The sequence below is a fragment of the Macaca mulatta genome, chromosome 4, assembly GCF_049350105.2.
Source record: "Macaca mulatta isolate MMU2019108-1 chromosome 4, T2T-MMU8v2.0, whole genome shotgun sequence".
Taxonomy (NCBI): Eukaryota; Metazoa; Chordata; class Mammalia; order Primates; family Cercopithecidae; genus Macaca; species Macaca mulatta.
In genome coordinates, this window is record NC_133409.1 from 150,485,950 (window position 1) to 150,509,495 (window position 23,546).

General features: G+C 50.2%; 3 protein-coding genes across 10 annotated transcripts; 1 reads left to right on the plus strand and 2 right to left on the minus strand.

Moving 5' to 3' along the window:
* Positions 1-1,296: 1,296 nt before the first annotated feature.
* LOC114669856 (heat shock 70 kDa protein 1A) lies at positions 1,297-3,807 on the minus strand. Its single transcript, XM_028847714.2, has one exon. The coding sequence runs from the start codon at positions 3,592-3,594 to the stop codon at positions 1,669-1,671; it is 1,926 nt and encodes a 641-aa protein (XP_028703547.1). The 5' UTR covers positions 3,595-3,807; the 3' UTR covers positions 1,297-1,668.
* A 78-nt stretch (positions 3,808-3,885) lies between these two features.
* HSPA1L (heat shock protein family A (Hsp70) member 1 like) lies at positions 3,886-21,655 on the plus strand. Of its 8 annotated transcripts, none has more exons than XM_078000391.1 (3): positions 9,240-9,353; positions 12,886-12,996; positions 19,403-21,655. In XM_078000391.1, exon 3 carries the CDS (start codon positions 19,416-19,418, stop codon positions 21,339-21,341), a length of 1,926 nt encoding a protein of 641 aa, XP_077856517.1. In that variant the 5' UTR covers positions 9,240-9,353; positions 12,886-12,996; positions 19,403-19,415; the 3' UTR covers positions 21,342-21,655. The 8 variants fall into 8 exon arrangements, with proteins under 8 accessions (XP_028703546.2, XP_077856520.1, XP_077856517.1 ...); XM_078000389.1 differs by having other exon boundaries at positions 9,253-9,591; XM_078000390.1 differs by lacking the exon at positions 9,240-9,353 and adding an exon at positions 9,452-9,591 and having other exon boundaries at positions 12,882-12,996.
* On the minus strand, positions 13,338-15,760 carry LOC720054 (heat shock 70 kDa protein 1A). The gene has a single exon (XM_015136003.3). The coding sequence runs from the start codon at positions 15,545-15,547 to the stop codon at positions 13,622-13,624; it is 1,926 nt and encodes a 641-aa protein (XP_014991489.2). The 5' UTR covers positions 15,548-15,760; the 3' UTR covers positions 13,338-13,621.
* Positions 21,656-23,546: the final 1,891 nt, after the last annotated feature.

A 23,546-nucleotide genomic window follows, 5' to 3' on the forward strand; every position in this document is an offset into this window, starting at 1 on the left:
ATTCTCCGGCCTCAGCCTCCCAAGTAGCTGGGACTACAGGCGCCCGCCACCTCGCCCGGCTAGTTTTTTGTATTTCTTAATAGAGATGGGGTTTCACCGTGTTAGCCAGATGGTCTCGATCTCCTGACCTCGTGATCCGCCCGTCTCGGCCTCCCAAAGTGCTGGGATTACAGGCTTGAGCCACCGTGCCCGGCCTGAAATATACACTATTAACTATTTTCACCATGCCCTGCAATATATACCCCCCAAAAAAATAAAAACAAAAACACAAAAACAGGCAGGGCACAGTGGCTCACGCCTGTAATCCCAGCACTTGGGGAGGAATAGACAAGGGGATCGCTTGAGCTGAAGAGTTTGAGACCAACCTGGGCAACACAGCAAGACTTAGTCTCTACAAAATGCAAAAAATTGGCCGAGCATGGTGGCACATACCTGTAGACCCAGCTACTCAGGAGGTTAAGGTGGGAGGATTCCTTGAACCCAGGAGTTTGAGACTACAGTGAGCTCTTCTGTGCTCCAGCCTGGGTGACAGAGCAATATCCCGTTTCAAAAAAAAAAAATACAACTCATTCTTCCTGAGGCTTTGTTCCCCTTTCACATCTCCCCATTCCCCCATCCCACAGCCCTTGCTAACCACCACTTCTTCTCTGCTTCTGAGTTCTACTGTTTAGATTCCACATATAAATGAATATGAGCCGAGGTCAGGAGATTGAAACCATCCTGCCTAACCCCATCCTGGGGTAAAACCCCATCTCCACCAAAAATACAAAAAAATTAGCCAGGCATGGTGACACACGCCTGTAGTCCCAGTTACTCAGGAGGCTGAGGCAGAAGAATTGCTTGAACCTGGGAGGCGGAAGTTACACTGAGCCGAGATCGTGCCACTGCACTCCCGCCTGGGCGACAGAATGAGAGTGAGACTCCATCTCAAAAAAACAAAAAAGTGACTTTTTTTTTTGTGGACTCCGCTAAGTGCAATGGGGAGAGAAAACAACCATGATCTCCTCTCAGCACCACCCCTCCCTCCTTGCTCCAGTTAACCCACCTCAACCACCCCTCCAACACCCTTTTGAAGCTGCCATCCCTACTTTTCCCTGAAACAAGCCCCACTCTAATCAAGACGGGCACCTGCAATTCCTCTTAAGGCCCACAATAAAGCCCTAACAAAAATATGTGTAGCCCTAACTCCTACACGTGTAACTCTTCAGAAGTACTGTCCTTTTCAGACTATATAGATGGAATTCAGACACTATCCCTCCCCAAATATCCATTATCTTCACATATAAACAGATAAGAACAAGTTTAACATTTTATTTTTCATATTTAAGTAAACAAATTATAAAAACATACATTCCCAGCCTTTGTAGTGTTTTCCCAAAGCAAAAAAAAAAAAAAGAAAGAAAGAACTCGTACAGAAGGTGGCAGTGTTGATTCATTTAAAGGGAACGAAACACCCTTACAGTATCAACATTAAATGCAAAGAATTATAATGAACATATTGGTTGTACTACAAAAATAATGAAGCCAGCTAATTACCATCAGGATACAACTTTACAAAGAAGTGAAGCAGCAAAGAGCTGAAGTAGAAATGACATAGGAAAACAGCAGCAAAGTCCTTGAGTCCAAACAGTCCACCTCAAAGACAAACATAATAAGGAACGAAGGTCCCTAATCCACCTCCTCAATGGTGGGGCCTGACCCAGACCCTCCCTTGGGACCCTGAGCCCCGAAGCCGCCAGGCCCAGGACCACCCGCACCCTGGTACAGTCCGCTGATGATGGGGTTACACACCTGCTCCAGCTCCTTCCTCTTGTGCTCAAACTCGTCCTTCTCGGCCAGAGTGTTGGCATCCAGCCACGAGATGACCTCTTGACACTTGTCCAGCACCTTCTTCTTGTCGGCCTCGCTGATCTTGCCCTTGAGCCCCTCATCCTCCACGGCGCTCTTCATGTTGAAGGCGTACGACTCCAGGGCGTTCTTGGCTGACACCCTCTCGCGCTGCACCTCGTCCTCCGCTTTGTACTTCTCTGCCTCCTGCACCATGCGCTCGATCTCCTCCTTGCTCAGGCGGCCCTTGTCGTTGGTGATGGTGATCTTGTTGGCCTTGCCGGTGCTCTTGTCCGTGGCCGTGACGTTCAGGATGCCGTTGGCATCGATGTCGAAGGTCACCTCGATCTGGGGCACGCCCCTGGGGGCCGGAGGGATACCGCTCAGCTCGAAGCGCCCCAACAGATTGTTGTCCTTCGTCATGGCCCTCTCGCCCTCGTACACCTGGATCAGCACCCCGGGTTGGTTGTCCGAGTAGGTGGTGAAGATCTGTGTCTGCTTGGTGGGGATGGTGGAGTTGCGCTTGATCAGGGCAGTCATCACGCCTCCGGCCGTCTCCAGCCCCAGCGACAGCGGAGCCACGTCCAGCAGCAGCAGGTCCTGCACGTTCTCGGACTTGTCCCCCATCAGGATGGCCGCCTGCACCGCCGCCCCGTAGGCCACAGCCTCGTCGGGGTTGATGCTCTTGTTCAGGTCGCGCCCGTTGAAGAAGTCCTGCAGCAGCTTCTGCACCTTGGGGATGCGGGTGGAGCCCCCGACCAGGACCAGGTCGTGGATCTGGGCCTTGTCCAGCTTGGCGTCGCGTAGAGCCTTCTCCACGGGCTCCAGGGTGCTTCGGAACAGGTCCGAGCACAGCTCCTCGAACCTCGCCCTGGTGATGGACGTATAGAAGTCGATGCCCTCAAACAGGGAGTCGATCTCCAGGCTGGCCTGGGTGCTGGACGACAGGGTCCGCTTGGCCCTCTCGCAGGCGGTGCGCAGCCGCCTCACGGCTCGCTTGTTCTGGCTGATGTCCTTCTTGTGTTTTCTCTTGAACTCCTCCACGAAGTGGTTCACCAGCCTGTTGTCAAAGTCCTCCCCACCCAGGTGGGTGTCCCCGGCCGTGGCTTTCACCTCGAAGATGCCGTCGTCGATCGTCAGGATGGACACGTCGAAGGTGCCCCCGCCCAGATCAAAGATGAGCACGTTGCGCTCCCCCTTGCCCGTTCTGTCCAGGCCGTAGGCGATGGCCGCCGCCGTGGGCTCGTTGATGATCCGCAGCACGTTGAGCCCCGCGATCACCCCGGCATCCTTGGTGGCCTGGCGCTGCGAGTCGTTGAAGTAGGCCGGCACGGTGATCACCGCGTTGGTCACCGGGTAGCCCAGGTACGCCTCGGCGATCTCCTTCATCTTGGTCAGCACCATGGACGAGATCTCCTCGGGGTAGAATGCCTTGGTCTCCCCCTTGTAGCTCACCTGCACCTTGGGCTTGTCTCCGTCGTTGATCACCTGGAAAGGCCAGTGCTTCATGTCCGACTGCACCACCGGGTCGCCGAACTTGCGGCCGATCAGCCGCTTCGCGTCAAACACGGTGTTCTGCGGGTTCAGCGCCACCTGGTTCTTGGCCGCATCCCCGATCAGCCGCTCGGTGTCTGTGAAAGCCACGTAGCTGGGGGTGGTGCGGTTGCCCTGGTCGTTGGCGATGATCTCCACCTTGCCGTGCTGGAACACCCCCACACAGGAGTAGGTGGTGCCCAGGTCGATGCCGATCGCCGCGGCTTTGGCCATGCCGGTGCCCTGCTGTCTGCTCCGCTCCGAGATTCGGGACTGGAAACGGCGGACGGGACCCGCGACAAGAGCTCACTCCTCCGGAACGCCGGAAACTCAACGCGCTGATGCCTGCAGCCGCACACGTTCGCTCTGGGAAAGCCTTGGGACCGAGGGAGTCACTCTCAGAAAAGAAAGCCGATTGTCGCAGCAGCTCCTGAGGCTGGCCGTTTTCCGGACCCCTGGCCCCTCGGCGTTTATAAGTCGTGGCGGAGACCCGCCTTTTCCTTTCTGAGCCAATCACTGAGCTCGATGAGGCTGCCAGGTCGGGAATATTCCAGGAGTTTCGCCTCCCGTCCTGCCCCCCAGCCTTCCTTGGACCAATCAGAGGCCAGGGTGCCGCCCTCTGCTCAGAACTCTCCAGAGTCTTCTGGGATTCACTGGAGGTGACAGGGGCCCTGAGAGGAAGGGGGAGTGGCGGTGGGAAGGGCATTGGTCTCCATGGCGATGCTGGCCGCTTGCCCTTCAGTAGGTAGTTGACAGGAAGGGCCGGCTCGGGGCTTGTAATTTTAGGGCGGTGCAAAATTGGTGACTTTGGAGACCACCAAAGTGGTGCAAAATTGATGACTTTGGAGACCACCAAAACCCGAAAGTTATCTTGCTTCTCGAAGGAGGCGGTGCATGGTTGTGCCTAGGAGACTCTGATTGGACTGTGTCTGTGAAGGACGGGGCAGCTTTGGGTCCTTTCTCCAAGGCACCTAATGGCCTAGTCGGCCTGAGAAACGACCCGACTCTCCCGGATGTTTTTTCCATCGTAATGGGAAGAAGGAATGAGATAATACAATATAGTTTTTGACATAATCTTTAACCTACAAGGATGGGACATCTGGGAATAGGAGCCTTTATATTTTCACAAGGAAAGCAGTTGTGTAAACAGGCAGTTCTTAGCAAGACAGGGGCACCCATCCAAGGAGGAAGGGAGGCGCTGGTCGGGTAGTGGGAGGGGTGGGTCGGCCGCACCCCTGCCTCCACCCTCAGCCGCTCCCCTCTGCTGCAACCAGGAGTTAGAAAAAATTTTCCTTAGTATGTAGGCCGTCCTTAAGGCATTTTGGGTTCCTCCATTTCCCTCCCCATTCCTAGCTTGGGGTCCGGACACCTCCTTTCTACTTTCTCCTCAATTCCTGTTTCACTCCAGGACAGTATGTAGAACTAGGACCTCACAGTCCCAAATAAAATTTTCTGTCTGTCCCTGAAATCCCTAGGCTGTCCACCGTTTTTAGGTCAAATGTAACAAGATGGTGAGCCTGGGAGGGAGGTGCCGGGGGGGTGTTTAGCCCTCTTTAACATCACATACTACAGCTGTTTGGCAGGTGGCCCTCTAAGCAAACTGTGGAGTGATGCTGGAAATCAGGAGGGGTTGGGACCCAGGTTCTAGCTCCTCTAAAACCTCAGGTTATGTGTCTTAAGTTGTTTGTTGTTTCCGTTTTGAGACAGTCTGGCTCTGTCCCCCAAGCTGGGGTGCAGTGGCGTGATCTTGGCTCACTGTAACCTCCACCTCCCGGGTTCAAGCGAATCTCCTACCTCAGCCTCTTGAGTAGCTAGGATTACAGGTGGGCGCCACCACACCCGGCTAATTTTTGTATTTTTAGTAGAGACAGGGTTTCACCATGTTGGTTAGGCTGGTCTCGAACTCCTGACCTCCTGATCCACCCACCTCGGCCTCCCAAAGTGCTGGGATTACAGGCATGAGCCATCATTCCCAGACAGTTGTTTTTGTTTGTTTTGAGACTCTCACTCTATCGCCCAGGCTGGAGTGCAGTGGCGAGATCTCTGCTCACTGCACCCTCTGCCCCAGGGTTCAAATAGTTCTGCTGCCTCAGCCTCCCCAATAGCTGGAATTACAGGATGTGCCACCACTCCCGGCTAATTTTTGTATTTTTAATAGAGACGGGGTTTCGCTGTGTTGGCCAGGCTGAATGTGTCTTAAGTTTTTATCCTGGATTGCAACTTCCTGCGGATTCTCCTTCCTCCTGTTTGAAATACAATTGCATTTAGTAATTTACTTTCCCTTTTTTTTCCCCTTCATTCTTAGTGTGAATGCAAGACCCTTTTGTTAGGCATCTGAAAGGAAAATGTGAGGGGGTTGAAACAATAGTACTGTGTTTACAACCTATCACAAAAAAAAAAAAAAAAAAGGAAAAGAAAAGAAAAAAAAATAGTCTCATTGCCATGCCGACGTTCCTTGAGCACAAATGGAAAGAAGAAGTTATTGATGAAGGGAATAATACTGTTTTTAAACACTTTGCTCAATTGGCATTTTTCATATGCACACCACACACACACACACACCTGTCCACTATCAAAACACCTCTTCCTGGAATTCAAGGGTATTCATTTGTTTATAATTCACTGATCTAAACTGATGTTGCAAATAAATTGCTTTAACAATCTGTGTGTGTCTATATGTGCAGGTCGGTGATAACTTTCACATTCAGCGTTAGCTCCCTAATGAATCACCTCTCTAAACTAGTCAAACCAGTCAAACTTCAGGAATTTTCCCAAACATTTCTCTATGAAATGTCTGGCTGGAGATTCTCCCAAACTTTCATCTTAGCTGCACAGTGTAGCAACACTTCCAGAGACCCTTAACCTCACCCCTCGCTCTGGAAGCTTCCTCACTATCAACTGCTACTACTGGCAGGTCTGGATTCATTCCTTCCCTCCTGCCAAATCTACAATTTAAAATAGTTCTCTTAGGCCAGGCACGGTGGCTTATACCTGTAATCCTAGCACTTTGGGAGGCCGAAGCGGGCAGATCACCTGAGGTCAGAAGTTTGAGACCAGCCTGACCAACACAGAGAAACCCCATCTCTACTAAAAAGGCAAAAAAAAAAAAAAAAAAAAAAAAAAAAAAATTAGCTGGGCAGGTTGGCGCATGCCTGTAATCCCAGCTACTTGGGAGGCTGAGGCAGGAGAATCACTTGAACCCAGGAGGCAAAGGTTGCAGTGAGCTGAGATCACGCCATTGCACTCTACCCTGGGCAACAAAAGTGAAACGCCTTCTCAAAAATAAAATACTTATCTGATTCTGTTGAGAAACATAAAAAGTGGGGGGTGGGTGGTAAGAGGGGGAGAAAAAAACCCTCTCTATTGGCATGAAGCAAAGGGCATCACTGTCTCAAGTGCCTGGCAAGTAGATGTGGTGTTGGGGCCCCAAATCTTGGATGCTCTCCGGATAGCAGAAAAATCCAATAGAAATGCTGTTTTTCTTGAATCAGTCACACTAGTCAGATTCTACAGTGCTATAGTTGACCTAGCTTTTAAGTGAAGCCTGTATGGACTAGACTGGAAACCCACACATCCATATTCCTTGTCCATTTCCTGACAAGGAGAGGGTCACTTGAATTTTCTTTCTTTCTTTTTTTTTTTTTTTTTTTGAGACAGAGTCTTGCTCTGTTGCCCAGGCTGGAGTGCAATGGCACAGTCTTGGCTCACTGCAACCTCCACCTCCCAGGTTCAAGCGATTCTCCTGCCTCAGTCTCCTGAGTGGCTGGGATTAAAGGTGCACACCACCATGCCTGGCTAATTTTTGTATTTTCAGTAGAGACGGGGTTTTGTCATGTTGGCCAGGCTGGTATCGAACTCCTAACCTCAGGTTATTCGCCCGTCTGGGCCGCCCAAAGTGCTGGGATTACAGGCGTGAGGCACCGCACCGCCTCTTATTTCCTTTTAGACTGGATGCTTCCCAAGGCAGAAATCCAGTCACAATTGCTGTCTAAGGTGAATATATAAGAACCCCAGGAGATTTTTCAAAACTTTAATGTGATTAATTTCAGAATTAGGTTTTTACTGGATTCTGTGTTTGGAAGGATCAGAGCTCAGATTCCCCAAACTGAAAGCTGGGTCAGATGGTTTCAAAAGGAAAAGAGAACTGAAGAGGGAGTGCCAAGAACATAACTGCTACAGCAGTGTGGGGTAAGAGAGCTTTCTTCAGGCTGACTCTGCAGGGTGTTTTCCTTCCTTCTCTCTCTTCTTTTTATAGTTCCTCAAACAGTAGTTGTCTTAATTTTGTTCGTTTTAAAAGATGGTATAGAGCGGGAGCGATGGCTCACGCAGCACTTTGGGAGGCCGAGGTGGGTGGATCACCTGAGGTCAGGAGTTCGAGACCAGCCTGGCTAACATGGCAAAACCCCGTCTCTATTAAAAAACACAAAAATTAGCCGGACGTGGTGGCACACACCTGTAATCCCAGCTACTCAGGAGCTGAGGCAGGATAATCACTTGAACCCAGGAGGTGGAGGTTGCAGTGAGCTGAGATCACTGTACTCCAGTCTGGGTGACAGAGCAAGACTCTGTCTCAAAAAAATAATAAATTTAAAAAAAAAATAAGATGGTATAATTTTAAGTTCATCCAGACAAAAGCAAAAGAGTTAATTGATATGAAATCTAGCAGTAGGCATTCTTAACTGAATGAATGACATACGCTTCAATGACAAAGAGAACCCTGGCCATTTCCAGCAGCACGAAAAGAAAAAATCTGGGAAGGGAAAATCCTGGATTTGCATCTGCGCTCTACTTCTTTGGTGAGGCTGTTTTTCTTTTCAACAAGGAAGTACTTATAAGTTGACTAAATAACACAAGTTTTGACGTGTTCATCTCTAAAACAGCATTAACAATATCTGGACTGGGTGTGGTGGCTCACGTCGGTAATCCCAGTGCTTTAGGAAGCCAAGGCAGGCACTTGAACTCAGAAGTCCAAGATCAGTCTGGGCAACATAGTGGGTGGGACACCATGTCTAACCAAAAACTTTAAAAGTTAGCTGGGCGTGGTGGCAGGTGCCTGTAGTCCCAGCTACTTGGGAGGCTGAGGTGGGAGGATCGTTTGATCACAAGAGGTCAAGGCTGCAGTGAGCTATGATCACACCACTGCACTCCAGCCTGGGAGACAGAGATCCTCTCTGAAATTAAAAAAATAAAATAAAAATTCCCTACATGATCAAAGAAAATATTATATTCTCCCTCCTTTTATTGGGGATCCCATACTCTCAGATGTGACTCCTAGTCATTCTTATTTAGGTGTTTAAAAGTTGGGGACCATTAGTAGGACTACAGCTGCTTTCAGCTTAATGTAAAAACTGTCCTAAGATCTGCAGGCACAGGCCATTCAGTCAAACCTTTTCATTTTCAAAGAGAGCACCAAGGATCAAAGAAGTTCAGTGGCTTGATCTGGTTACCCAGACGACAGGTTACAGAACTGGTGATTGGACCCACACGTTCTCACACTTATTTTGTACTTCTTCCCACACTGGCTTATCAACCTAACTGGGTTTTGTTTGCTTTTAATTTTGTGGTTAGACCTAATTGTTGTATTATCTAAAAAGGAAAACAAATGAACACAGTGCTGGGCTCTGCGAGCATTAAGGGCACCTCAGGTTTGTGATCAGCCAGGGACTCCCTTCCTGGCTGCTGCTCCTCTCTTCCGACTCACGACCACGGCCCCTACAAGCTCTTGCCTTCCCCACCTTCCAGCCCTCCCAGCCCTGCTTCTCCTTTCTGATAGAACAGATTGCTCAGGCAGAAAGAGGGGAAAGGAGGGGGGAGCCCTGTTACTATGGCAAAGTTGGCATACAGTTCACAGAATCTTCTGGACGTTAAATATAGAGTCCTGACTAACCTTGATGTTTTAGGACCGCTTGGCGAGGGGAGAGAGAGAGAGACTTGGGCGGCGCAGTTTGTTGGGCAGTGTCCCTAAGAATGACACAGCAGTTCTCGCCTTGAAGGTCAGAAAACTCTAGAAACTTCGGGCAGAGCCAACCACCGGGGAAAGAGCCTCAGCCAAACCTGAGGAAAGGCGGGGGAGCGCGGTGGGGAGGAAGAAAAGGCTGGGCCGCTGGGGCCTGAGGGCGGGGCTGGCTTCGGGGCTGCCTGTCCGACTCCTGCGTTTTCCGATGTGTTTTTTTTCCAAAAAGGGATTAAAGGAGGAAAGAAAGAAGGACCTTTCGAGTTTCTCTCAACTAGGTAACTTACGAGACGAAAATATTGGAGAGTTTTGTAACTTTCATACAACTAAATCAGATGCATTGGGTGGCCAGAGGCGAGAAGAGAAGGTCCCCACCGCCCGCGGCCAGCGCGCACCCGTCTGCGCGGGGACGCGCGACTGATGGGAAGGGAGTGGGGGACGGAGTCCGTTGGCTTTTGCCTACCGCCAGCTCAGCGCCCCGTTCTAGTCCCTCGCCCCGTGAGGCATCAAGAGAATAAGAAAATTAGACCCTCAGGAGTGATTCTCGGTTGCTGGGCTCCTCCGTAGTCCGAACCTGTGAACCTGCTCCAGCCCTTCTCCGGTGCCCTCCCTTCTAATTTTTTTTCAACTTTTTTTTGAGACAGGGGCTCCCAGGCTGGAGTGCAGTGGTGCAATCACGGCTCACTGCAGCCTCCATCTCCCGGGCTCAAGCGATCCTCCCTCCTCAGCCTCCTGGGTAGCTTGTTCTCTAGGTCCGCACCACCACGCCCTGCTCCTTTTTCTTCTCCAATTATTGATCGGGCTGGACACAGGCCAGCGGGGTGGGGCGGGTTTAACCCGGTGTCTGGAATGCTCCGCTGCCCTACCCCTCAAACATCCCTTTAAATAGTGGTGCTAGGAAAGGACAAGGGCCCGGTGGGCTTACTCCCTCTGGCTGAACTGCACCTGATAGATACCTCAGGGACGTTTCCCAAGGGGACGGATTTAGATCAATTAGTGGGAGGAATGGTAGCTGTCACAATTTTTTATATTCACGTAAGGATCGCCCCCTCAGAAATCGCCAATATTGCCCTCCCCCGAAATAACCTCATTTCCTCTTTTAGCCTAAAGCCGTATTATTTCTGCCCACTTCTCTCACATCTATAAAATACTGTAGTTAATTTTTTGTTTTGGTACCTTTTTCGTCTTAATGACAAGAACTCTAAAGGCCAGGAGTAACAATAAGTGTATATGTTACAAAGTAAAATCCTGGGTTCAAAAGCCATATAAAATCAAATTTATTATCATAGCCTGCTGCCTTCTGAGGCCTGGTATAGGAAGGCAGGAGGTGATTGGAATCGAGGGGATATCTGTATTAGTTTTTCCACACCTGCAGTTATTTTTCCTGTTGCACTTTTCCTCCTTCAAAGTTCCTCTGCTACTCAAAACATCACTTCGTTTATGGATGGCGCTGCATTCTCTTTCCTAATTCCACAGCTTCCTCAACCTCTTTTCTTGAGGTTACAAAGTGAATATTTCAAGGTACAGTACTCTGTGCTAGGGTATGCAGGCAAGCAATAATTTGTATATATTTCTTGTTAAAACATCTACTAATAAGCTTGATTGATAGGGCCATAGGAACTCTCTTATTGCCTCCATTCAATGTTATGTCTGATGATTTCTCTACTGTTTCCACAAAGGCATTTGGTAGGTCCTTCTCAATCTCCACCCTTTTCCAACTACCCTTTTCCCCACCCATGCCACAGTAGTGGTAGTTGCTCCTGGTTTAGAGTCACTATAGGGTCTGCAGATCAGAGTCACAAATGCTACTGCAGCTCTGAAGGGGAGAGGAGGTCCTATAGCAAAAGCATATTCCCATAAAGATTGATTTACATTGTGGCCAAAGTCCACAGTACTACAGTTTAACTACCATAAGAGATAAGTGTTCCTCTATAGGCTGGCCTGGAAACCTAAGCATTTCATAGTTATTTTCTATTTTCAAACTTCCAAAGCAAGGTCTACCTGTATGTGTCATTTCCCATAACACTGGATTTTCTTCATAACAAGTATTTAGTGAATGGTTTGATGGGCTTTGAGGTACACATAAGCTCATAAAGTGCTTTAATGTAAATATTGATACAATTGATTTTTTTCTTTTCTTTTTCTTTTTCTTTTTTTTTCCAGAGACAGGGTCTCACTCTGTTGCTCAGGCTGGAGTACAGTGGTGCAGTCATGGCTTATTGCAGCCTTGACCTTTACAATGTTATGCTACCGTCAACTCTATCTGGTTCCAAAACATTTTCATTGCCCTTAGATACTATTTATTTTTTCATTGAGACGGAGTTTCACTCATTGTCCAGGCTGGAGTGCAATAGCACGATCTTGGCTCACTGCAACATCTGCCTCCTGGGTTCAAGCGATTCTCCTGCCTCAGCCTCCCAAATTTCTGGGATTATAGGTGCCCGCCACCACACCCAGCTACTTTTTTGTATTTTTAGTAGAAACGGGGTTTCACCCTGTTGGCCAGGCTGGCTCAAACTCTTGACCTGAGATGATCGACCCGCCTCGGCCTCCCAAAGTGCTGGGATTACGGGCATGAGCCACTGCGCCCGGCTGACACAATTTATTTTTATTTTTTGACATGAAGTTTCACTCTGTCATCCAGACTGGAGTGCAGTGGCGCAATCTCGGCTCACTGAAACCTCTGCCTTCCGAGTTCAAGCGATTCACCTGCCTCAGCCTCCCAAATAGTTGGGATTCCAGGTGCCCACCATCGTGCCTAATTTTTTACTTTTAGTGGAGCAGGAGCAGGGAGCGGGGGGAGGGGGGAGCCTCACCATGTTGGCCAGGCTGGTCTCGAACTCCTGACCTCAGGTGATCTGCCTGCCTCGGTCTCCCAAAGTGATGGGATTACAGGCGTGAGCCACCATACCCGGCCAGATACAATTTATTTTTAAAGGGGCTCACTCCAGGAGCTTTAAAGATTGTAGTGGGCGTTTTCCAACAAGGAGGGAATTACTTCTGGGATGCTAGCAGCTGGGGCATGAAGCATCTCCAAGGGAAAGTGCATGGGAGTGAAGTCTGTATGTAGGTCTTCCTGGCTTGGGTGCTCACTGGGGTACTTAAATTGTAGGTGATAACTGCTAAGAATGTGGCATTTCTATTTTAGTATGCTTTCAGTCATAAGAGAGGCAACAAGCCAAACCCTTCCATTTTAAAAGATGACAACTAAAGCACATGTGCATAACTCAGCAAGCCAGTGCATGTACCCCTATTTTTTCACTTTGAAATGTAGGACACTCCTTCCATTCCGTGTTGAATCTAGATTAAATATCAAGTCCATAAGCTTATTAGGTGTACCTACAGGACGTAGGAGCACTGGCCTCCCATCTAACTGCATCCTCTCTGACCACTTTTGCAGAAACATCCCCCACCCCACCCCACCTCTTTTGAGACCAATCTTAAACACCAATTTGAGGCTACCCACCCAGGTGTTAAACTTTTTCTGTACCCTCAGGCTAAACACCCAATTAGCATCAACAAGCTTTACTATTTTTTTTTAACTTTCTCTTTTTTGTGTGTGTGTAAGACAGAGTCTCGCTGTGACGCCCAGGCTAGAGTGCAATGGCGTGATCTCAGCTCACTGCTACCACTGCTTCCTGGGTTCAAGCAATTCTCCTGCCTCAGCTTCCCTGGGACAACAGGTACGCACCACCACGCCCGGCTAATTTTTGTGTTTTTAGTAGAGACAGGGTTTCGCCACATTGGCCAGGTTGGTCTGGAACTCCTGACCTCAAGTGATCTACCCACCTCGGCCTCCCAAAGTGCTGGGATTACAGGCTTGAGCCACCACGCCCGGCCAGAATTAAGAAGCTTTACTGGAGCATACCATTTGTCTAACACAAATGGATCACATTACAATAGCCACACTTCTCTAATATCTGCCCTTACTGGAGACAAAAATGCCATTCCATTTTAGACGCTATGAGAAAGACAACCTATGCAGACCCTACTGACCCCCAAATAAAGGAAAAAAAGGCATCACTTGAATTTTAAAGTTTATTTACTTTGAAGTAACTAACTTAAAAAATGGCCTGAGTTCAGTGTATTACAAAGAAGAAATGGTCATAAGATGGCAGTATAAATTCATTTCTACACGTAGAGACCGGAAAAAAAGCAAGTTCAGTATTTCACCAAAAAAGTTACATTCAGTACTTCACCAAAAAACTTGAACATTGCAAACACAGGAAACTAAGAAATGACAAACAAATATTAGGAAATACAAAGTCTTGAAGCGCCAAAACAAAAACAGTAATCTTGGGAAGGCTCCTAATCTACCTCCTCAATGGTGGGGCCTGACCCAGACCCTCCCTTGGGACCCTGAGCCCCGAAGCCGCCAGGCCCAGGACCACCTGCACCCTGGTACAGTCCGCTGATGATGGGGTTACACACCTGCTCCAGCTCCTTCCTCTTGTGCTCAAACTCGTCCTTCTCGGCCAGGGTGTTGGCATCCAGCCACGAGATGACCTCTTGACACTTGTCCAGCACCTTCTTCTTGTCGGCCTCGCTGATCTTGCCCTTGAGCCCCTCATCCTCCACGGCACTCTTCATGTTGAAGGCGTACGACTCCAGGGCGTTCTTGGCTGACACCCTCTCGCGCTGCACCTCGTCCTCCGCTTTGTACTTCTCTGCCTCCTGCACCATGCGCTCGATCTCCTCCTTGCTCAGGCGGCCCTTGTCGTTGGTGATGGTGATCTTGTTGGCCTTGCCGGTGCTCTTGTCCGTGGCCGTGACGTTCAGGATGCCGTTGGCATCGATGTCGAAGGTCACCTCGATCTGGGGCACGCCCCTGGGGGCCGGAGGGATGCCGCTCAGCTCGAAGCGCCCCAACAGATTGTTGTCCTTCGTCATGGCCCTCTCGCCCTCGTACACCTGGATCAGCACCCCGGGTTGGTTGTCCGAGTAGGTGGTGAAGATCTGTGTCTGCTTGGTGGGGATGGTGGAGTTGCGCTTGATCAGGGCAGTCATCACGCCTCCGGCCGTCTCCAGCCCCAGCGACAGCGGAGCCACGTCCAGCAGCAGCAGGTCCTGCACGTTCTCGGACTTGTCCCCCATCAGGATGGCCGCCTGCACCGCCGCCCCGTAGGCCACAGCCTCGTCGGGGTTGATGCTCTTGTTCAGGTCGCGCCCGTTGAAGAAGTCCTGCAGCAGCTTCTGCACCTTGGGGATGCGGGTAGAGCCCCCGACCAGGACCAGGTCGTGGATCTGGGCCTTGTCCAGCTTGGCGTCGCGCAGAGCCTTCTCCACGGGCTCCAGGGTGCTCCGGAACAGGTCCGAGCACAGCTCCTCGAACCTCGCCCTGGTGATGGACGTGTAGAAGTCGATGCCCTCAAACAGGGAGTCGATCTCCAGGCTGGCCTGGGTGCTGGACGACAGGGTCCGCTTGGCCCTCTCGCAGGCGGTGCGCAGCCGCCTCACGGCTCGCTTGTTCTGGCTGATGTCCTTCTTGTGTTTTCTCTTGAACTCCTCCACGAAGTGGTTCACCAGCCTGTTGTCAAAGTCCTCCCCACCCAGGTGGGTGTCCCCGGCCGTGGCTTTCACCTCGAAGATGCCGTCGTCGATCGTCAGGATGGACACGTCGAAGGTGCCCCCGCCCAGATCAAAGATGAGCACGTTGCGCTCCCCCTTGCCCGTTCTGTCCAGGCCGTAGGCGATGGCCGCCGCCGTGGGCTCGTTGATGATCCGCAGCACGTTGAGCCCCGCGATCACCCCGGCATCCTTGGTGGCCTGGCGCTGCGAGTCGTTGAAGTAGGCCGGCACGGTGATCACCGCGTTGGTCACCGGGTAGCCCAGGTACGCCTCGGCGATCTCCTTCATCTTGGTCAGCACCATGGACGAGATCTCCTCGGGGTAGAATGCCTTGGTCTCCCCCTTGTAGCTCACCTGCACCTTGGGCTTGTCTCCGTCGTTGATCACCTGGAAAGGCCAGTGCTTCATGTCCGACTGCACCACCGGGTCGCCGAACTTGCGGCCGATCAGCCGCTTCGCGTCAAACACGGTGTTCTGCGGGTTCAGCGCCACCTGGTTCTTGGCCGCATCCCCGATCAGCCGCTCGGTGTCTGTGAAAGCCACGTAGCTGGGGGTGGTGCGGTTGCCCTGGTCGTTGGCGATGATCTCCACCTTGCCGTGCTGGAACACCCCCACACAGGAGTAGGTGGTGCCCAGGTCGATGCCGATCGCCGCGGCTTTGGCCATGCCGGTGCCCTGCTGTCTGCTCCGCTCCGAGATTCGGGACTGGAAACGGCGGACGGGACCCGCGACAAGAGCTCACTCCTTCGGAACGCCGGAAACTCAACGGCGCTGGTGCCTGCAGCCGCACAGGTTCGCTCTGGGAAGCCTCGGGACAACGGGAGCCACGCTCTGGAAACGCAGCGATTTCTCGCAGCAGCTCCTGAGGCTGGCCGTTTTCCGGACCGAGGGCCCCTCGGCGTTTATAAGCCGTCGCGGAGACCCGCCTTTTCCCTTCTGAGCCAATCACCGAGCTCGATGAGGCTGCCAGGTCGGGAATATTCCAGGGGTTTCGCCTCCCGTCCTGCCCCCCAGCCTTCCTTGGACCAATCAGAGGCCAGGGTGCCGCCCCCTGCTCAGAACTCTCCAGAGTCTTCTGGGATTCACTGGAGGGGACAGGGGCCCTGAGAGAAAGGGGGAGTGGCGGTGGGAAGGGTGTTGGTCTCCATGGCGATGCTGGCCGCCTCCGCTTCAGCGCCTAATTGACAGGAAGGGTCGGCGCTGGGCTTTTAATTGTGGGGGCTTGTGCAGTTATGGGCAGGCCGATGGTGCGGGGAGCGGGTGACGCGCGTCCAGGGGAGGGTGGGGGCGTTTGTGTTGACACTGCCCGGGCACGTTACAATGGAGACACTGTCTCTGACCTCATGGGCCAGTTTGGAGAAAGATGACTGAGTTGGAGCCCGCTCAAATTTGCAGGGAGGGACGGGGTGGGGGGTGGGGGGACCCCGGTTGTGCAGTTTTATATTGAGGGAGCCCCCACCTACTCGCCGGGGCTCCATAATCTGAACGTTTCCAAACTGAAGCGAAGGCGTCGGGAGACTAGGTGAGCCAGTTAGGGATCTGATTGATTGTGAACCTGCAAGGCCCAGTAGGTCCTTGTTTGGGAAAGTAGTGGAAAGTTCCCTAGTTGGTTTAAGCCTGAGGTATATGGGCGTTGGCTGATCCGGGTAGGAGGAGCACTTGGGGAAAGCTAAGATGGCTCCAGATTGATTGGTCAGAGCAGCCAGAATGGGGGAGGTGGGAAAAGGGGGAGGCGGGGAAGGAAGCGGAGTAATTGGGAGGCGGGGGAAGGGAGTGCGGCCAGGTGGGGAAGTGGGGAGGCGGGGTAAGGGAGAGGCGGGGTAAGAGGGAGGCGGGATGAAGGGGAGGCGGGGTGAAGGGGAGGCGGGGTGAAGGGGAGGCGGGGTAAGGGGGAGGTGGAGGAAAGAGAGTTCGGCCTAGGAATCTGAGGTGTGGAGAGGGGTAGACCCTAAACCGTTTATTTTATTTTATTTTATTTTTTTGAGAGGGAGTCCCGCTCTGTCGCTCAGGCTGGAGTGCAGTGGCACGATCTTGGCTCACTGCAAGCTTCGCCTTCCGAGTTCTCGCCATTCTCCTGCCTCAGCCTCCCCGGTAGCTGGGACTGCAGGCGCCCGCCACCACGCCCGGCTAATTGCTCCGCCTCCTGGGTTCAAGCTATTCTCCTGCCTCAGCCTCCGGAGTAGCTGGAACTACAGGCGCCCGCCACCACGCCCGGCTAATTTTTTCTTTTTTTAGTAGAGACGGGGTTTCACCGTGTTAGCCAGGATGGTCTCGATCTGCTGACCTCGTAATCCGCCCGCCTCGGCCTCCCAAAGTGCTGGGATAACAGGCGTAAGCCACCGCGCCCGGCCCTTAAACCCTTTATTGATTAGTTATTGACTCCAGAAAACGGGTTTTCTTTAGGAGAAGGATAGAGATACTGTCTGGACCGCATGTCTTTTGAGAAAACTCGCGGGCTTGTGGGTTTCTAGCAGTCATCTTCAGGCTGACTGGAATTGACTGCCTGTGAACCCCTAGTAGAGAATAGTATCCCCGGAAGGCAGCAGAACTCAAGTGTGGAGGCTGATGTCTCTTGGAAGAGACCAGAATGTACACTACTCTTGGGTCATAAAGAGACAGAGTCCCACAATAAAATATATGACAGACACAGGAACAGGACAGTAGAATTAGGTCACTTGGGAAATTGAAAACAATATACAGCTACTTGCTTCCAAACTCCTTTGAGTAGCTGAGAATACTTTACCCTGTCCAAAAAGCACTCTGCCATGACAGTAGCGTCTCCATGTATTTGTATAGGTTTGTTCATAGCAACATTATTGTGTAAACTGTGTCCATCGAGAGATGCATAAGCAAAATGTGGTATATAGGCCGGGTGCGGTGGCTCATGCCTGTCATCCCAGAACTTTGGGAGACCGAGGCGGGCGGATCATTTAAGGTTAGGAGTTTGAGACCAGCCTGGCCAACATGGTGAAACTCTGTTTGTACTAAAAATACAAAAATTATCAGGGTGCGGCAGTGCACGCCTGTAGTCCCAGCTCCTCGGGAGGCTGAGGCAGGAGAATTAGCTTGAACCCAGAAGGTGGAGGTTGCAGTGAGTCAAGATCGCGCCACTGCACTCCAGCCTGGGCAACAGAGTGAGACTCTGTCTCAAAACAAAAACAGAAATGAAGTTGTATATAAATATTGTGAATATTACTCAGCCTTAGGAAGGAAATTCTGACATGTTACAACATGGATGAAACCTGTGCACATAAGCTAAGTGAAATAAGCAAAGTCACAAAAGGACAAATACTGTATAATTCCACTTATATGAAGTTACAAGAGTAGTCAAATTCATAGAGATAGAAAAAAAGAGGTCAGGTGCCTTGGCTCGAGCCTATAATCCCAACACTTGGTAACTTAGAGGTGGGAGGAGATTTCCTTGAGCCCAGGAGTGAGAAACTAGCTTGGGCAACATAGGGAGACCCTGTCTCTAAAAAAAAAATTAAAAATTAACTGGGTGTAGTGGCATTCACCTGTGGTCCCAGGTACTTGGGAGGCTAAGACAAAAGGATCCCATGAGTCTGGGAGGTCAAGACTGCAGTGAACCATGATCACACCACTGTAGTGCAGTCTGTGTGACAAAATGAGACCCTGTCTCTAAAAAAAATGAGAAAAAAGAATGGTAGTTACCAGGGGCTAAAGGGAGGGGAAAACGAGAGTTGCTTAATGAGTATACAGTTTCAGTTTTGCGAGATGAACAGAATATTGGAAATCGGTTGACCGATTTCAGTCACCACTGTGATTGAACTCACTACCAAACTCTACACTTAAAAATGGTTAAGATGGTACAATTTGTGTGTATTTTACCACAATAAAAAATAAAAAATAGGCTGGACAAGATGTTCACTCCTGTAATCCCAGTACTTGGGGAGGTTGAGGCTGAAGAATCGTTTGAGCCCATGAGTTTGAGACCAGCCTAAGCAACATAGTGAGACCCCATCTATACACAAAATTTAAAAAGTAGCCAGGCAGAGGGCTGGTCACCGTGGCTCACACCTATAATCCCAGCACTTTGGGAGGCTGAGGCGGGCGGATCACCTGAGGTCAGGAGTTCAAGACCAGCCTGGCCAACATAGTGAAACCATGAAACCCCATATCTACTAAAAATACAAAAATTAGCCAGGCGTGGTGGCACCCCCATAATCCCAGCCACTCGGGAAGCTGAGACAGGAGAATTGCTTGAACTCAGGAGGTGGAGGTTGCAGTGAGCCTAGATCATGCCACTGCAGTCCAGCCTGGATGACAAAGTGAGACTCCATCTCAAAAAAAAAAAAAAAAAAATTTAGCCAGGCATGATGTCTCCAGTTACTCTGGAGGCTGAGGCAGGAAGACTGCTGGAGCCCAGGAGATCAAAGCTGCAGTGAGCTATGACTGCGCCTCTGCACTCCAACCTGGGTGACAGAGGAAGACCCTGTCTCAAAAAAATAAATAACATTGAAAAGCATTCTGCCAAAACAGTATCTCATTCTTTCTCCATAGGCCTCAGAGAACCATGGCTGCTGCCAAGGGAATTGCCATAGGTATCGACCTGGGCACCACCTACTCCTGTGTGGGGGTGTTCCAGCACGGCAAGGTGGAGATCATCGCCAATGACCAGGGCAACCGCACCACCCCCAGCTACGTGGCCTTCACAGACACCGAGCGGCTCATTGGGGATGCGGCCAAGAACCAGGTAGCCATGAATCCCCAGAACACTGTTTTTGATGCCAAACGTCTGATCGGCAGGAAATTTAATGATCCTGTTGTGCAATCAGATATGAAACTTTGGCCTTTTCAAGTGATTAATGAAGGAGGCAAGCCCAAAGTGCTTGTGTCCTACAAAGGGGAGAATAAAGCTTTCTACCCTGAGGAAATCTCTTCGATGGTACTGACTAAGATGAAAGAGACTGCTGAGGCGTTTTTGGGCCACCCTGTCACCAATGCAGTGATTACCGTGCCAGCCTATTTCAATGACTCTCAACGTCAGGCTACTAAGGATGCAGGTGTGATTGCTGGACTTAATGTGCTACGAATCATCAATGAGCCCACAGCTGCTGCCATTGCCTATGGTTTAGATAAAGGAGGTCGAGGAGAACGACATGTCCTGATTTTTGATCTGGGTGGAGGCACATTTGATGTGTCAATTCTGACCATAGATGATGGGATTTTTGAGGTAAAGGCCACTGCTGGGGACACTCACCTGGGTGGGGAGGACTTTGACAACAGGCTTGTGAGCCACTTCGTGGAAGAGTTCAAGCGGAAGCACAAGAAGGACATCAGCCAGAACAAGCGAGCCGTGAGGCGGCTGCGCACAGCCTGCGAGAGGGCCAAGAGGACCCTGTCGTCCAGCACCCAGGCCAACCTAGAAATTGATTCACTTTATGAAGGCATTGACTTCTACACATCCATCACCAGAGCTCGATTTGAAGAGTTGTGTGCAGACCTTTTTAGGGGTACCCTGGAGCCTGTAGAAAAAGCACTTCGGGATGCCAAGATGGATAAGGCTAAAATCCATGACATTGTTTTAGTAGGGGGCTCCACCCGCATCCCCAAGGTGCAGCGGCTGCTTCAGGACTACTTTAATGGACGTGATCTCAACAAGAGCATCAACCCTGATGAGGCAGTAGCATATGGGGCTGCGGTACAGGCGGCCATCCTGATGGGGGACAAGTCTGAGAAGGTGCAGGACCTGCTGCTGCTGGACGTGGCTCCCCTGTCGCTGGGGCTGGAGACGGCCGGGGGTGTGATGACTGCCCTGATCAAGCGTAACTCCACCATCCCCACCAAGCAGACACAGATCTTCACCACCTACTCCGACAACCAACCCGGGGTGCTGATCCAGGTATACGAAGGTGAGAGGGCCATGACGAAGGACAACAACCTGCTAGGGCGCTTTGACCTGACTGGAATCCCTCCAGCACCCAGGGGAGTTCCTCAGATCGAGGTGACGTTTGACATTGATGCCAATGGTATTCTCAATGTCACAGCCATGGACAAGAGCACAGGGAAGGCCAACAAGATCACCATCACCAATGACAAGGGCCGCCTGAGCAAGGAGGAGATTGAGCGCATGGTTCTGGATGCTGAGAAATATAAAGCTGAAGATGAGGTCCAGAGGGAGAAAATTGCTGCAAAGAATGCCTTAGAATCCTATGCTTTTAACATGAAGAGTGTTGTGAGTGATGAAGGTTTGAAGGGCAAGATCAGTGAGTCTGATAAAAAGAAAATACTGGATAAATGCAATGAACTTCTTTCGTGGCTGGAGGCCAATCAACTGGCAGAGAAAGATGAGTTTGATCATAAGAGAAAGGAATTGGAGCAGATGTGTAACCCCATCATCACAAAACTCTACCAGGGAGGATGCACTGGGCCTGCCTGTGGAACAGGGTATGCGCCTGGAAGGCCTGCCACAGGCCCCACAATTGAAGAAGTAGATTAATTCTTTTTGGAACTGAAGCATCCTAGGATGCCTCTACGTGTATTTCATTCCCCTCATCTTCAAACATCATTATTATTCTTGACCAGACCTGAACCTAAGTTACCATCCCTTGGGAATTCTGGAGGAGTCGTCTCATGCACCACCTATCACACTCCCTCATATCCTGTTTCTGACTCTGGAATGGACTCAGGAAAACTAGGCCCCTCTTTAAACCGTGTGATGTATTTGAATGTCTGTTATTTCCAGCCACCCTAACATTCTTTTTCCTGTGTGGATGCTTATTTGTCAATCAGTAAATTTGTTCCTAAAGGAAATTACTTCTGGTATTTAGGCTGTGAATGTACCTCGAAGGGGAGAGTTCATGGAGAGAGCATGTGTTCTCTGATTGTGAGCTCACTGTGAATGATTAAATTAGTAAGGGTAAAGTATTTGAATTTTCATGAACTCATTGGGTTTTTTTTTCTTTTCTTTTCTTTTTTTTTTTTTTGAGATGAAGTCTTGCCCTGTCGCCCAGGCTGGAGTACAGTGGCACAATCTCGGCTCACTGCAAGCTCTGCTTCCCGGGTTCACGCCATTCTCCTGCCTCAGCCTCCCAAGTAGCTGGGACTGCAGGCGTCCACCACCATGCCCGGCTAATTTTTTGTATTGTTTTAGTAGAGATGGGGTTTCACCATGTTAGCCAGGATGGTCTCAATCTCCTGACCTCAGAATCTGCCCACCTCAGCCTCCCAAAGTGCTGGGATTACAGGTGTGAGCCACCGCGCCCGGCCCATGAACTCATTGTTTCAATCAGCACATAATTTTTGATCCTCAGATACCTTTAGCACAGATGGAACAGATTGTAAACTATAACTGCTTTTAATCAGTTACAGGCTGGTTTTGGTGTTTAGGACTCAGCTTGGGGTGGAGGGACAAATCCTGCTTGATGTCCTGATGTATAGGTAAGGTCCAGGAGGTTCAGCATCTGTGCACTCACAGAGTTCATTGTTTACATTCATTATATGGAGAAAATATTTCTTTTCTTTCTTTCTTTTTTTTTTTTTTTGGAGACAGAGTTTCACTCTTGTCGCCCAGGCTGGAGTGCAATGGCACGACCTTGGCTCACTGCAACCTTCGCCTCCCGGATTCAAGCAATTCTTCTGCCTCAGCCTCCTGAGTAGCTGGGATTACAGGCGCTCACCACTACACTCAGCTAATGTTTGTGTTTTTAGTAGAGATGGGGTTTCACCATGTTGACGAGGCTGTTCTGAACTCCTGACCTAGGTGATACACCCACCTCAGCCTCCTAAAGTGCTGGGATTATAGGCGTGAGCCACCATGCCTAGCCCCAGAAAATATTTCTATAACAAACTCTTGACAAATAAGTACTTCTATGCAAGATGACAAATATAAGTTTATGAAGTCTTAGTCCATGAAAAAATATTTTTACCGGCCGGGTGCAGTGGCTCACACCTGTTATCCCAGCACTTTGGGAGGCCGAGGTGGGTGGATCATGAGGTCAAGAGATCGAGACCATCCTGCCCAACATGGTGAAACCTCGTCACTACTAAAAATACAAAAATTAGCTGAGCATGGTGGTGCACGCCTGTAGTCCCAGCTACTCGGGAGGGTGAGGCAGAGGAATTGCTTGAACCTGGGTTGTGGAGGTTGCAGTGAGCTGAGATCGTGGCACCGCACTCCAGCCTGATGACAGAGCAAGACTGCATCTCAAAAAAATTTGTTTTCTTTTACCTGTGTCCTAATATACATTTATAAAAACCTGGGGGACATGAGTTAGAATGATATGTAACTGTGCATTTCTGTCTGTGTTTGAAACATTTGGCAGTGAAATGTTAGACTGGGTTATTTGCATCTGTAAGCCACAGTCTCTTTTTACTCAGTCCTTTACAGGACAGTCTTGGCAAAAGTGTGTAAGAAATATGGAGATTGAGGTTGGCTCCTTTGGAGAAATATATTTATTGGTAACCTTTGATAAAACCAAAATTTGTGCTCCAGCTCCTTATCTCTGGGACTCCTCAACATTTTTTTGTTTTTTATAATTTTCTTTTTTATAGACAGAGTCTTGCCCAGGCTGGAATGCAGTGGGGAGATCGTAGCTCACTGTAACTCTTGGGTTCAAATGATCCTCCTGCCTCAGCCTCCCAAAATGCTGGGATTTACAAGCCTCAACATTTTGTTGTTGTTGTTGTTTTGAGACAAGAGTTT

What these genes read in the sequence shown, in the direction of transcription:
- LOC114669856 (XM_028847714.2), bottom strand. Translation starts at nt 3,594, where the DNA reads ATGGCCAAAGCCGCGGCGATCGGCATCGACCTGGGCACCACCTACTCC.
- HSPA1L (XM_028847713.2), top strand. Translation starts at nt 3,886, where the DNA reads ATGAGGCTGCCAGGTCGGGAATATTCCAGGAGTTTCGCCTCCCGTCCT. An exon ending in TCTTCTGGGATTCACTGGAG is followed by an intron (nt 4,020 to 19,402) that starts GTGACAGGGGCC and finishes CTTTCTCCATAG; the next exon opens with GCCTCAGAGAACCATGGCTG.
- LOC720054 (XM_015136003.3), bottom strand. Translation starts at nt 15,547, where the DNA reads ATGGCCAAAGCCGCGGCGATCGGCATCGACCTGGGCACCACCTACTCC.